Source organism: Amphiura filiformis, chromosome 3 (assembly GCF_039555335.1).
Source record: "Amphiura filiformis chromosome 3, Afil_fr2py, whole genome shotgun sequence".
In the NCBI taxonomy this organism is placed as follows: Eukaryota; Metazoa; Echinodermata; class Ophiuroidea; order Amphilepidida; family Amphiuridae; genus Amphiura; species Amphiura filiformis.
In genome coordinates this window covers 28,915,257-28,930,188 of record NC_092630.1, presented here as the reverse complement: position 1 = coordinate 28,930,188, position 14,932 = coordinate 28,915,257, and the positions used below count along the sequence as shown (strand labels likewise).

Below are 14,932 nucleotides of genomic sequence, written 5' to 3'. Positions count from 1 at the left end.
GAATAAAAAATAGCCCCCAAAAAACCCAGCAAATTTGTCAACTTTTATCCAGCACTGTAGCTGAAAGGCCAGGCATGAGAATACATTTCAATGAAAAAAAGGAAAATTCTGGAAAAAATGCATAAAATCATGGCAAAAATCCTCAAAATGGGCTGAAAAGAAATAAAAACATAGAAATTTTGGCCAAAAAAAGGAATCCTTATAAAAAATGAAAATTCGCATGCCTGTGTAACTGAGAATTACATTGAATTTGTCAAGTGCTGTAACTGAGAAACTCATTGAAGTTGTAAACCATAACTTGCTGGTGGATTCAGTCTAACAACAACATTTGCTGAAACCTATACGCCTATTACGCCGTGAGGGTCACCTGTAACATATCTCACCTAACCATTAAATTCCATGTAATTTCAAACTTGTACATATTAACCGCCGCATTCCGAGTAAATCAAAGGCAGAATATCAACTTTAACTCGGTGATGTGCATTCATACTTCTACATGATGCCTCGTACAAATTTTCTTAATGATTACATTTGTTGTATGGAACATCAAAGGTGTATTGCATTTAGACATTCCTTATAAATGAAATAGATTCCTTATATAGCCTCTAGACCTATATCACATTTGCTCTACAGTCTGGAATAATTCTACTGCATCGACACATATGTGACCATCCACCACGAAATGGTAGTAAAGTCGGCTCTAGATCATTTTCTGTTTATTGCAGATTTTGAAATCCATTTACTTTTTTTGATTGTATCTCAAAATGGAAAATGCTGACTTTACGACCAGTTTGTAGTGAATGGGCACATATCGTCATGTCAGCGCAATAATGCTGTAAGTGACTTTTCGGTGATTTTGCAGGAGAAGAATTTTTGTGTTTTAATGTTTACTTATATTTTTGTTTTTTAATGTTTCAATAATTCAACTAAAATATAATTAATTGCTTCTGTAAATATAACTTAAAAAGTGTGCATTTACCTACATTTGCATAATCAATTAACAACTAAATTTCACCCAAATTGTTACTTATATCGTTCTAGCACTGCCACAGCGATGTGTTTATTTTTAAATCATACATACTCATTCAGTACATGTACTTCCTTGAGCACACATGATGTCAACTCAATTGTGCCTTGCTGCACTAACAGTCATCTTTTACTATCTGGCACATTTCATATGCCATGATGTTACTTCTTGCTTAAGCCACACAGAGCATGTTCTTAATTAGTGCAATAATCTACAACCCAGGAAAATTGTAGTGTAAATCGCCACCCCTCTCCCCAATTCACCTTTTCGGTAAATCCTATAAGCCTTTGCGAGTACACCTGAGAATTCGTCATATGACGTCACGCCGACTTGCAATGCGCAGTAACGATGTTCGATGAGCGATGTGTGCATCGGCGCAGATCGGCGTGACGTCAAATGACGAGGTCTCAGGTGTACTCGCAAAGGCTTATGGGATTTACCGAAAAGGTGAATTCAATGAAGATGAAAGAACTTTTGCCATTTGGCTCTCCAATCTCCCCAACATTGATTGAGGGGGAATGGGGGAGGTTTGTACTCATCAATATAGTTATACTAATTTCACTGAACTATCAGCTTGGCAATGTCGAGTTCCAACATGTTGGCAAGGTGTGCCAACTACTTTTTTGAAATAACATACTTCATTTTAGCACTACATATTATGATTTATAATTCAAAGTGGATCAATGCAAAGTCAACTACACAAACCCACTTAGGATGGGCACATATATACTTTCACTGAACAAAATTTTAAAAAGCCCATGCTGTTGGTCATATTGTTAAGAGGTCTCAAGTTTCAGTACATGAACTCCCAGGGTACACCATGGTTCCTTCAAAGGAACAATATGTACTAGTATGCACCAGAGAGAGAAATTTATACCTCATGTGAAAAAAATGTGGACACATGTGGAACAGGATCCATTAAGCCAAAGGAGGTGATTTTGAATCTCATAATTGCTCCCTACTCCCTATTCCAGAAAAATACAGCACTATTTTTTTAGGATTAAAACATGTTATTCAGTTTTGCCAAGTGAAACAGAGCTAAATCCTAATCTTTTAGCTAGTTTTAACTGGCAATAAAAGTCAAATTTTAATATTTTTGCAATCTGAGGGAAAATAGGACAAAAACATGCATTTTTGCATGTTTTCTTACAAAATAGTAGTCACAAAAGTCTTAAGACAAAGAGTTAGCTCATTAATTTTAATCTTGTATGATATTTTTGATAATTGGTTATGGAAAAGATAGGAAAATGTGTTTTCTAAACATATGAATATTTTGATAAACTTAATATTAGTCTTTGTACAAGACTTTGGGCTTGATTGTCACAGCATATGAAAAACCTTTATTTCCAAAAACTGACCAAACATTAAAATTTGACTTTTATTGCCAGTTAGAACTAACTAAAGGATTAGGATTTAGCTATGTTTCATTTGGCAAAACTGGATAATGTTTTTTTTTTTAAAAAAAATTAGTGATGTATTTTTCTGGAATAGGAAGTAGTTTGATCAGACCGCATCACATGTTACATGTTCTCACTTAGGGTTCACAGACCATAGACAGAGTCTGGCTGTGTAGGGTTCACGGACCATGGACAGAGTCTGGCTGTGCTTGTCAAATCAATGTTACCTATGGTGTTAACAATCATGCCAACATCCATTAAAAAATAACACATTCACCATGAGCTATTAAATCTTTTGGAATCCTGCCGAGCATGCATTTTCTTTCAATAACATTCGATGAGCTTTAACATCTACCAAGCTGGAATGTATAACAGCTGATACAAGGACATCATTAAGGGAGGGGGAAATGTGACGAGTGTTGCCAGCAATGGTGGATCATTTAAAAAAAAAGTATATGTGATATCCCAAAATTATTCAGTATAATCTGTTTTCAGCTATATACAATGACTGTATCTAAGCTGTAAAGCCACAGATATCTTTGTCCTAACTCGTTATTAATTTTTACTTATCAACCCATTTTATTTACACCCAATTGGGCCTCAAAGTGAATACTTGGCAACCATATTTACACTAACCATTTCACTTAATTTCAATGAAACATTTTCTTAATGGCATTCCAAGCCTTAATTACATCACACTTTATCAAAGGAGACCGACCTATGAACCATTTGCTTTATAACATCAATGTGATTTCAATTTAAATGATACAGGCTAGCACAACAGATTGATAATGTTCATGAAATTTCACTGCATGAAAGTGGTATCATCAAAGTTTGATATCTGCTGACTGATTTCATGGCAAAATATTTATAAAATTTCATTGCATCAAATGTTCAAAAACTACCTTATTTGACCAAAGATTAGAACACTGATTACTGAATGACACCATGATAGGACCATTATACCAAACTAATAGACTCTTCAGTATGGGAAATAAAAGTTAATACAGTCCAACCTCTCTTATCCGGACCTCTTTTATATGGATCTCTCTGTTATCCGGATGTGAAATCTTCACAGGGAAATATGTTTTTGATGATTTACCACAGGTAATCCCATGCTCTGAATGCTTAGAATGACATCTATGTTGCAAAAAGCACTCCTAAAGCCATCTTTTAGTGTTATTACACCATGTTTAAACAATCTTTTGTTGTCATCATTTCAGTACTTGGGACAGTCAATGCAGAATTACATGTAATTCACTTATCCGAATTTTTCACTTATCCGGACAATGCTTGATCCCATCATGGCCGGATAAAAGAGATTGGACTGTTCCATACAAGTCATGTACAACTCTCAAATCCAGAAAAATACAGCACTATTTTTTTTAGATTACCAAAAAATTATCCTGTTTTGTTAAATGAAACAAAGCTTTTTCCTAATCCTTTAGTTTAGCCAGTTTGAGGGGAAATAGGCCAAAACATGCAATTATGCACTTTTTCTTACTATTACTGTCACAAAATACAAAGACTTAACTCAAGTCTAAGTATTCGAAATGTTGAGTATAGGCTATGAATTACCTCATAATTTTAATATTTTGTGTTAATTTTGATAATGGGTTTATAAAAGATATTACAATAAAAAATAAAAGTGTTTGAGCTTGATTGTCACAGCATACGAAAAACGCACTAAAATTGCATGTTTTTGCCAAATATTAAAATTTGACTTTTATTGCCAGTTAGAACTAACTAAAGGATTAGGATTTAGCTATGTTTCACTTGGCAAAACTGGATAACATTTATTTTAATCTCCAAAAGATAGTGCTGTATTTTTCAGGAATCAGGAGTAGTTCCAGTATAATAAGCTTAGAATGCCATTCACTAGGATCCACAACATGCTCATCTAGCATGGCAAAGTTCTTTAATCCCAATATATTTGCACATTCATTGAATGACCTCTGAAAATTTTGGTACAAAAACTCATACTCTCCAACTTGAGGTCAAATTGTGTACTATGATTGTTTAATTGAGGTTATTGAACTATACCATTGGGATGAGGTCATTGTGGTCCATAGTCATTGCTATTAAAAAAGTCCCATGAATGCTAAATAGACTGAAAATAGGGTGTAGATATAATTGCCAAATATTCAGTTTTAAGCCCAATCTGGTGTAAAACAACCTCATGTTAATGGTATAAGAAGACTTAATCTGCGAGTATAATTGGGCACATAATACTTGCCTGGTACATGTCGGTCATCGTATTTGATTGACAGCTCGTGGAGGCCGGTCTCAGCAGGTGCGTATTTAACAGTGATGGTTCCATCCTTATTCTCGGTGATGTTGGGAATATCGACTTTACCGGAAGGTCTCTTTACCTCCCCTGTGTGAATCAAATGGAGAGAAACAGGAAGGTTAATGCACCGGAAGGTCTCTTTACCTCCCCTGTGTGAATCAAATGGAGAGAAACAGGAAGGTTAATGCAGCGGAAGGTCTCTTTACCTCCCCTGTGTGAATCAAATGGAGAGAAACAGGAAGGTTAATGCAATAACCCTAATGGTCATGATGAGAGATGATCGGTTATCTTGATTGCATTGTAAACAATGACGGCAACCAGGGGAGAAGATTTTAAAAGGTTGTGATACATCTTGTAATAGCAAAATAATAGAACATGGATGATGGAAATTACATGCATGTATCCATTTATGGTATTATAGAGGATGAATTTAGGATAAAGGGGTCAGTAAGGGAACAACCCAGAATATTGATGATGTCTTTTAAATGTAACTCATTTTGTTTCATACCTGACCCCCTATTTCCCTATCTGTGAAGAAACAGAAAGTGGATCAGAATAATATCAATGTTTTTTAAGATCATAGCAGAAATGTAATCAACACTCTTAACCTGCCCCCATGAACTTATATATATGATGTCATCGATCTTCTAGCTTGTTCCCTCAGTGGTGACCATCAATATATGATGTAACAAATTTTTACCACCTATTTCTGTTCATACTTGGAAATACTGTATATGTTATTGTCAATGCACAGACAAATTCCTTTTTAATAATGTTGATCCAACTATATGCTTCCTATAAATTATTTCTTAATCTTTCTTACGGGGGCCAAAGGAGGCATGTTTGAAAATTGAGTTACTGTAATTATTACATTATACATACAATATACCCTATCGAATACTACGTCACTCGTCCTCATTTAAATAAAATTCTGTCCACCATAAGGTACCACAGGGCACTTAGCATACGATAATAAAATAAAACATGTGATAGGTATGAATGGTTTTGGAATCTAACTAGACACCTGTCCCTCTATCACTTAAAACTTAGAACCAACGTGACTGCCATTTCAATTGTTATACCGTTCCGCTTGAGTTTATTCAATACGGTCTATAGGCTACTATTTACTGAAAATACCAAAGGGCTATCATACTTGGTTCAAAAAAGTTTTCTGATGCCCATTTTCTTATGTATTTTATTGTTTTTTTACTCCATATTGTCACCTTTATCTCAGTTTCAAATTTGCCACCTTTGGCCCCCATGGAGCAGATCGTGTCACAATTATGTAAGTTATTTGAATCAAACAAAAACAAACAAGATTCACACATTCTATTATTTACAATTTTGGAATAAATTCAAAAATGACCAGCAGTGCTGACCAGCTGACCAAAGAACTCTAAGAAACAATCTGTATTGACCTACTTCTGTGGCCTATATCTCAATTTACTACATACCAACATGTCACCTTAAATTGATATAACAATTACGAAGTAATCACCAATCAAAATATTCTGCCCTCTACTGGCCTTCAAAAATTAAGTGCCTGGTGAACATGCTATCAGACTTAAAATACTCATAACTGCTGACAAGAGATGGTAGTGCAAGTATAAGATTAACATTGGGCTGACATTAAGCTTAAGATTAACATTCGGGTTGACATTCCTTATTCTAAACACTGTTCTTATTCTTCCTAAAAGACCCTGGACTGGTGTGCAGGATTTACAGTGCAATATTCAGGAATGAAAATAAACTTTTGCGGACAAATAACTGAAAAAGTTTGTGAAATTATACAAAAATGCTCCTAGATGGACTGAAAATAAATCAAAATAGTATAAATTTTGACACCAAAAGCTGAATTCAGGTTTAAACCAGAAAAAAGACCTTGCACTGAGAATTCCAAGCAGGCCCGTAGCCAGGATTTATTTTGGGGGTGCCGATTTTAAAAAAGTGGACCTTTTTTTCAAAAAAATTAAGACATTTTTGGACCAAAAAGGCATAAAACCTCTATTTTTGGACTTTTGGGCCTTTGCCATGGGGGGTGTCACATCCCCTGGCTGGCTCTGGGCCTGATTCCAAGGTCCAACATGGTCTACCATACTCTGCAGGTATATAGGACATGCCCTAACAGCACAGGTAGTTTCAAGCAGGAGGTTATTTAATAGCTATCTTTGCACCAACCCGGCAGCGTTACCTGAATAGATAACTGCTGTTAATGATGTCTAGATTAGCATTGACATAAAAGTAATGATATCATGCCTGGCCACTATTGGGCTATTCCATTTAAAATCCACACTCCCCTGTGGAAGATTTTGGAAATATCTTCCACAGGGGAAGTATGAATTTAAAATGGAATGAGTACACTAGGCAGCTGCATTTGTATTTCATACACCCTCTGAGGAGGATTCAACCTGAAACTTCCACAGGGGGAGGGTGAGTTTCAAATGGGGCTGCCTAATGTGCTCATTCCATTTGAAAGTCATACTCCCCTTGTAGTAGATATTTCCAAAATTTTCCAGAGGAAGAACGTGGAATTTAAATGGAATAGCCCATTTCTTCACCCTATGAGAGAACATATTGTCTTCCCACACATCAATATTCCCAGGATTTGTGTCCGATATAAATTTGTCCGCCCAAAGAGCCCATAATGAGGGATACAAAATTTGCAGGGCAATCCTCTTCCAAGTAGACCTATACAAGGCACCCCCTGCACACACCCTCATATCATACCTGATATATTTCCAGTGCCAGCACCCAGGACTGGGATAACCAGATCCAGAGGGCGGCATTCATCCATGAGTGGAGCACACTCCTCTGCTGTTATTGTTTCTGTTGTAATCAGCTCCTCTGGTGCACCATAAGCAGCCTGAAAAAAACAGGTAAAGATTTAAAGTGTTTAAGTAATGATCATTGAAGAATATAGCAAGAAAATTGAAGCTCAAATTGTAAGACTGAAACTTGATGAGGACATTTGGGAATAAATCACATTCAGGAAAAGTAAGCAACAAACATCACTTTGTTTGGTTTTAGTTACTGATAACAACTTTTACACATTATACTTTGTTCCAATTTAAAAAATAAGGTAAATGAGTCGAACTTGCATTTTTTACAGGACAGAATGCCCATCGCTCTTTCATTAGAGATTAAGCCAGACTCCAATGTGAAATGTTGCTGTGGGGGTTTGCCACATCACCTCCACAGTGAGTCTGTTACCTTCTCAGCATTTAAGAATGCCGGTACCCATTTATACACCTGGGAGGAGAGGAGTAATCAAGATAAAATGCCTTACTCAAGGGCAGAACACGATGGCGTCGGTGGGGCTCGAACCCGGAACCTTCCGATTATAAGTTGGAGCCAGTTCCACTTGGACACCATGCTCCAATATAATAGGTGACATTCAAAACATTAAAATACCAATCAAAATGCAGATTTTGGCATCAGATGAAAGCTCATATTTTGCCCATAACCCCAGTGAAATTTTATGCCTGGAATGTATTTTGTTTAAAAGTATGAACAAAACCATGGTAGTTTTATGGTCACCACCCTGGAAGTCATCTGCGGGCACTATGATAAGCATTTTTGCTTCTAGAATCTAAATCGCTGGTGCAATTTAACTTGGAATAAGAATGTTTGGGCAATGTGAGGTAGAAAACATGATGAGTTAAACTCGGACCACAATCTGATAGAGTCGAATAAATGTAGTTGCTTCCACAAAAATCATGTGGTCATCCTCTATAGCAGTATTGCAACCTCTAAACTTAACCAAAAATGAGATTGTAATTTTATTAATTTAGTATTTTTAGAATTTCTTTTTCTTTTTCCATGTTGTGAGTGGATTATAAAATCACAAATACTCACAGAACTGAACTATTATTGGGGCGATACAAGACCCACACCCAGGAATTATTTAGAGGGCTGTTAAAACAAGTGTATTTTTGGGGTGGTACGCCCCATGCCCCCTTGGTTCTGCCACCCCTGCAAATGTTGTTCCATAATGACTTACTGTGATTGTGATTGGTCCACCGTAAGTGACACACCACCAAATTTGAGATCGACCAAATAGCTTCCTGGTCTGGGACACATCCACACAATATCAAATGTACCATCTCCGTTGTCAACGACCTCCACATTAGGCACTTCTTGTCCATCTGGACCGATGATCGTACATGTGACACGACCTGTGCCGGCGTCGCGAGAGTTGATTTTGATTGTTGTTTCTTCTTCCACGACAACTGTCTTTGTGATTGTCTCTTCTGCAGAGGGTAGAATATTCAGAAAATGTGTGTTAGTATAGAAGTAGTGATGTATTGAAGTCGCTAAAGAGATTCCATTCTGTTGTCAAAAAGACCCTGCGACTTTTAAATGCAAAAAGAGTCAATATAGTTCATGCAGACTTAGTGTTAAAAAAGTTTGTTGAAGAGTTTTGGATGATTTTCTCCTGATCGAGGCCAACAAGATACACTGCATGCTCAGGGGGTATGTAGCACTCAAGTTTTCTTGAGTGGATATGTGCCAGAAAAGTTTTCAAAAGTAGGGCCTTGCAAATAAAGCCTGAAAATGCTTACAATTTTGGGGAAAAAAATAGAAGGCATATGCACTGAAACTATGTGATAAAACTGGTCTTAGGGGTGGTAGAGATGCCTGACAAAGGGGTTTACCCATGTGATAACATTGGTCTTATTGGAGTGGTAGAGAAGCCTAACAAAGGGGTTTAACCATGTGATAACACTGGTCTTAAGAGTGGTAGAGAAGCCTGACAAAGGGGTTTACCCACAAAAAAGGGATTGAATCAAGCTATGTTTTCTTTTGAAAAGCCAAAATATCTTGACGAGTTTATTCAAATATGTTTCAAAATCATCTCCAATGTTGATAACCTAAATAGCAGAATATAATACCATTAGTTCAATCTGGTTTTTTTCTTCAGATTCAGATAAATGCACAAACAAATAAAATAGAAGTCTATGGTGTACCTAGTTTCCATGCACATGTTCCATGTTCATATTTTTACATTTGACTACTGTAATATCTCATGCAAATTTTCACATGTTTTGTTTTTTACATGATGCACTGTACATGTATGTTGAATAACAAATACACATTGGACTATTCCATTTAAAATCCACACTACCCCTGTAGAAGATTTTAGAAATATGTTCCACAGGGGGAGTATAAATTTCAAATGTAATGAACACATTAGGCAGCTCCTTTGAAACTTGCCCTCCCTCTGTGAAAGAATCAGGTTGAATCTGAGGGTGCATGAAATTCTAATGGAGCTGCCTAATGTGCTAATTCCATTTGAAATTCATTCTCCCCCTGTGGAACATATTTCCAAAACCTTCCACAGGGGTAGTGTGGATTTTAAATGGAATAACCCAATTTTGATTCTGTCCCTTGTTCTTGCAACAATCCCATGCAATGTTCTCACCGATTACAACAGTGTATTTTCTATTCCATTGTGGGACTGGGGAATCATCTTTCCAATGATCTGTGATATGTAAGTTACATGATGAACACACACACAAAATGTCACACAAATGAATTCGTTAAAATGTCTTTAAAATGCAATGGGTGTGTTTTGATGCACACTAATAGACATACATGCAGTATCAAATCCTTGATGGCAAAGTTCAGGTTACCTTATGAATGGTATAAAGACATATGCTTGTAGGTTGTAGGATGAGAATGATTATCATCTTTAGAATGGTATTGCTACTGATGTGTATATTTATTTACATACAGGGAACTGAACTTTGCCATAAGAGATGTTGATACTGTGTGTTGATGAAGTAACAAGACACTTTTTCTTCTGGTAGATGTATAATGAAATTGTACTCCAGTGCAAAACAAAACATACATACAAACTTGCCCATAATATATTCATAATCATACTTTAATTTTACAAGCGGTTTTAAATATCATTTCAGACATATTCATTGGGCCATTCCATTTAAACACCATACTACCCCTGTGGACAATTTTGGAAATATCTTCCACAGGGGGAGTACAAATTTCAAATGGAATGAACACATTAGGCAGCTCCATTTGAATTTCATACACCCTCTGAGAAAGATTCAACCTGACTCTTCCACAGAGGGAGGGTGAGTTTCAAATAGGATTGATTAATGTGCCAAACCCATTTTTGAAATTCCTACTCCCCCTGTGGAAGATATATCCAAAATCTTCCACAGGGGGTGTGGACTTTAAATGGAAGTGCCCATTGCATCACCTTATTGAGTAAAGTACTTCTGCACCGAAGAAGAAATATACTCATACTAATCAAAATAAATATCATATGTGTACATCCATATCAAAATGATGCACTTGTCGGCTGCTACATGTGTCTCATTTCACATAGTAGCTAGGAATAAATACCAGACTCATCCCAAGTGGAGGTCACTTCCACTCATCCCCAAGTCACATGGTTAAGGAATGTTTTCTGTATTCTTAAACCATGTGACTTGGGATGATTTGAAGTGACCTCCACTTGAGATGAGTGTGATATTTATTCTAGCTATTATGTGAAATGAGACACATGTAGCAGCCGATAAGTGTATCGCTTTGATATGGATGTACACATATATTATACTTATGCCCGTTGTATATTATAGGCTCATTTGTCTGAAGTTTGTTTTACACTGAAGTAAACACAAACAAAATGAAGGAATCATCCATGCACATGCTGACACAACATTATGAGAATGAAAAGAAAGCAATCATGCATAACACTATGTGTCGATCCATCTGACCTAACTGCAAAATGGAACACATAAATGATTTAATACACACGTTATTAGTTCATGGAGGGAGAAGGGGTTGGTTCTCTGCTTATGAACATGATGATGGAAAGGGAATGATGAAGCCTGTGGAATTCAACAGGTGTGGTTAGTAGGGGCGAACCAAACCTGCCTGGTTATCAAATTAATCAGTGACAATATTATCTCCGAATATGGCAGATGCTGATCGATGCTTTAATGCTATTGCATCAATTATATTGCATCAATTCAAAGAAAACCTTATCACTGATTAATTTGATAACCAGGCAGGTTGGTTCAGCCCAGAAGAACTGCTCTGGCCGGGCTTCCTCTTTAATTTGAAAAGCACATTCCAGTTGAGTAAATATCACTGCAATCATCAGACAATCTTAAACCTTTAAATTGATTCTACATGCTCTAAACTTGACTATTTCAATTTCAAAACTGAGTTTTTTTAAATCTATTTATCAGAAAAAAAACATTCTTCTTAAATGTTTTTTGTTTTTTCAGTTTTAAAGTGACTAATCTAATTTTTTAATAATTCTTACTAAAAGATACAAATTAGTTTTAGGAAGCCAGTAATCATTATTATTAAGAAACAAAACTCTTTCCTGAATCATTCAATCTTAATTATTAAATGTCTATAACAAGACAATCAATTTATGAACAATGAATTCATAGTTGCAAGATTATAATAAAATTATCACAAACAAAGGCTAATTCCAGCTATAGACACACTATCCTAATTGTTACGAAACATATATATTACCTTTCAATATATTTTCTAATATTTAGTGACTAAGTAAAATCCTCACTATCCCCTTACATTAAAGCAATAATAAGTGATTTGCATGAAGAATAGATTTCTATTTAAATGTTAGTTTTTACTGATCACATTGTCCCCTTTTAATTTTGAGCAAAACAAATGAGGTAAAATGAAGACAATTGCTATTTCATTCCAGCACCTACAATGTGTGATTTGCTCGCCGATCGTATTACATAAACTATTCAGTGGAGCTTCACGTAGCTGGGATGTATATGTTATTGATTCAATGAATGATGCATGTGTGTTAGCCATCATTGGATCGTTGAACTCTAAATAAAACCAGAGATCTCCAGAATATCAGTGTTCGAAATACCACATGCACGCATGCACAAATGCATGTAACTTTTCAGCTGTGCATGTAAGCTTCCCTAACTTACCTGCACCTGTGCATGTAAAATTCCGAATGTTTCGTTAGAAAAATATAGTAGGTAAATGCACAGAACATATCTTATCAACAATTTCAGTTTCAGATGTACAAAAATGTTTTTAAATAGTTTTAATCATGCATGCATTATTTTGGTTATTCACTCGTTCGTTTCATCATGCATTTACGTCTCCGACCTGGAAATCTCCATTGCCTGGAGCTAACCCGGAGGGTATCGGCAAATGAGGTGATGACGTCACAGTATGGCCCATTAGAGGGTATGCACAATTGCCTGTGTGACGCAGTCAATAATTGTCGATCGTACTATTCGGCAATAATCATAGAACTCACATGGTAAATTTTGACACTTTCATTTTGTTCATGCAGAAATTGATTTGTGCATGTAACTTTTCCTCTAAGCTACATGCATAGGTGCATGGAGCTTTTTTCTTTATAGTAATTCGAACACTGCTCCCGGTTTAATCTAAAAACATAAATTTTACTGTAATTAAAGCACTTCAGCCTTAGTCTTTCACGTGGTATTTTAGTACACTGTTGAGCATTACAATCATGCAAAAAGTAGAAATTTGAGAACAATTGAGGGCGTTGCTCTGGAGGAAATCACTTATTATGGTTTTAATTTGCTAAGCTTAAACTGCCTACCCTAACTGTTATGACACATTAACTTTAACAAACATTCTAACACGTAAGCTAAAACCTTGCTATCCCTATAACATCTAAAATATATCCTGGAGTGCTCTTCATCTAAACTTTGTTATTGCATGTATAACACACACAGCAGCATTCATGCAGTAATGTTCAACTCAGGCAGGCACAGGTGCCTTACTTGTGGTGGTGGTCCTTGTGGTGGTGGTTTTTGTACTTGTGGTGCTTTCTGAGCTAACGCTCCTACGCCTGACAGGAATTTGATAATCGCCGCTTCTAACATCTGGAAATTAAGTAAGGTCAGGGGTTATCAAAATGGGGGTTATGGTCTTTCTTTCATAGGGTAGAAACTTAAAAATAATAACAATAACATGATATAAATTATAGTGTAAGATAATAAAAATTATAGGCACCAATTTGAAATATATGTAATGAAAAGTATAAGATACCTGAAACATTTTTCATTTTTAGATGTAGTGACAATGTGCTTGAATGCATCAGGAATATTATTGAGGGCCCAGCACAACACTCTTCTCCTCTCCATTTTTGGCAAAAATGAGATTGTGGAGGCAACAATGAGATTGTGGCAGCAAAATTTTCAAAAAATATTGGGCTACCTTTTCCATTTCCAGCCCAATGAAACCACAGACCAGTAAACCATAGCCCTATAAAAAGGCCTATACGGCTACCAACCCAGATTTTGCATTTGGTGAGAATTTTTTGTTTTTGTAAAATCAGACATTTTTGGCCCAAATTGATTGATTTTGAAAAACCAGAACATTTTTCAAATATATATTTTTGCCAGATTTTTCAAATTTGTGATGATATTTTAGGATCATTTTAGCCTCCACAAAAAAAAACTGACTGACTGACCGACCGACCCTCCTTGAAAAGTCCGCCCGCCCATAAAACAGGGGGGGTTTGTTGCCAAAAAGCCAGAATTCTTTAAACACAATTTTCTAAAAATAGCCATAATGGAGATGCGGCAGTGTGGCACTGAGCCCCCGATACATGAGTCAACTAATGGAGATAGGACAGAAGTGTGTATGAGATATTGTTCAAGTCACCATGATGTATGACAAAAAACATGGTACAAGGGCAGTCACTCTGTTGGCATGCAACTTGCATTTGATACCATATGATCATTATGATACATGAACCTTTACATGTATCTCTACAAAAATGATTTAGTTTAAGAGATCTACCTAAAATACTTCTTCTAACAGAAAAAAAGACTATTTTGCTATACTTATCACAATTATATGATCACATTAGTTTTAAGCAGTCTATCATTCGCATAACTTATTGACTAAGCATATATTCTACTTCATGCGCTTTAACCAGGTGCCCCCCACAAAAAAAAATGATGGGTAACTTCACTGCCTACTGCATGGGTAAACCTAAAAAATCACCCCCATCTGGCATGTAGCAATTGGTAGGCATAACGTCTGCACTGTTTTAGAAAAACATGACCTATCTAAATGTACATGGCTTTTGGTTTTGACTAAAATGCCCTGAATCTGTCTGCTCAGCAGGGTGAAAATCTGTGTTCAATATTTTTTTAATTTCACCATGTTAAAATTGATTGCAAACAAGCACATGTTTTGCAGATA

General features: G+C 36.1%; 1 protein-coding gene across 1 annotated transcript in view; it reads right to left on the bottom strand.

Moving 5' to 3' along the window:
* Positions 1–14,932, bottom strand: part of LOC140148320 (filamin-A-like) — a 204,290-nt gene that overhangs the window by 80,367 nt on the left and 108,991 nt on the right. The window contains 5 exon segments of the mRNA XM_072170228.1: positions 4,657–4,801; positions 7,442–7,577; positions 8,715–8,737; positions 8,740–8,964; positions 13,501–13,602. Coding sequence (XP_072026329.1) covers positions 4,657–4,801; positions 7,442–7,577; positions 8,715–8,737; positions 8,740–8,964; positions 13,501–13,602 — 631 coding nt within the window.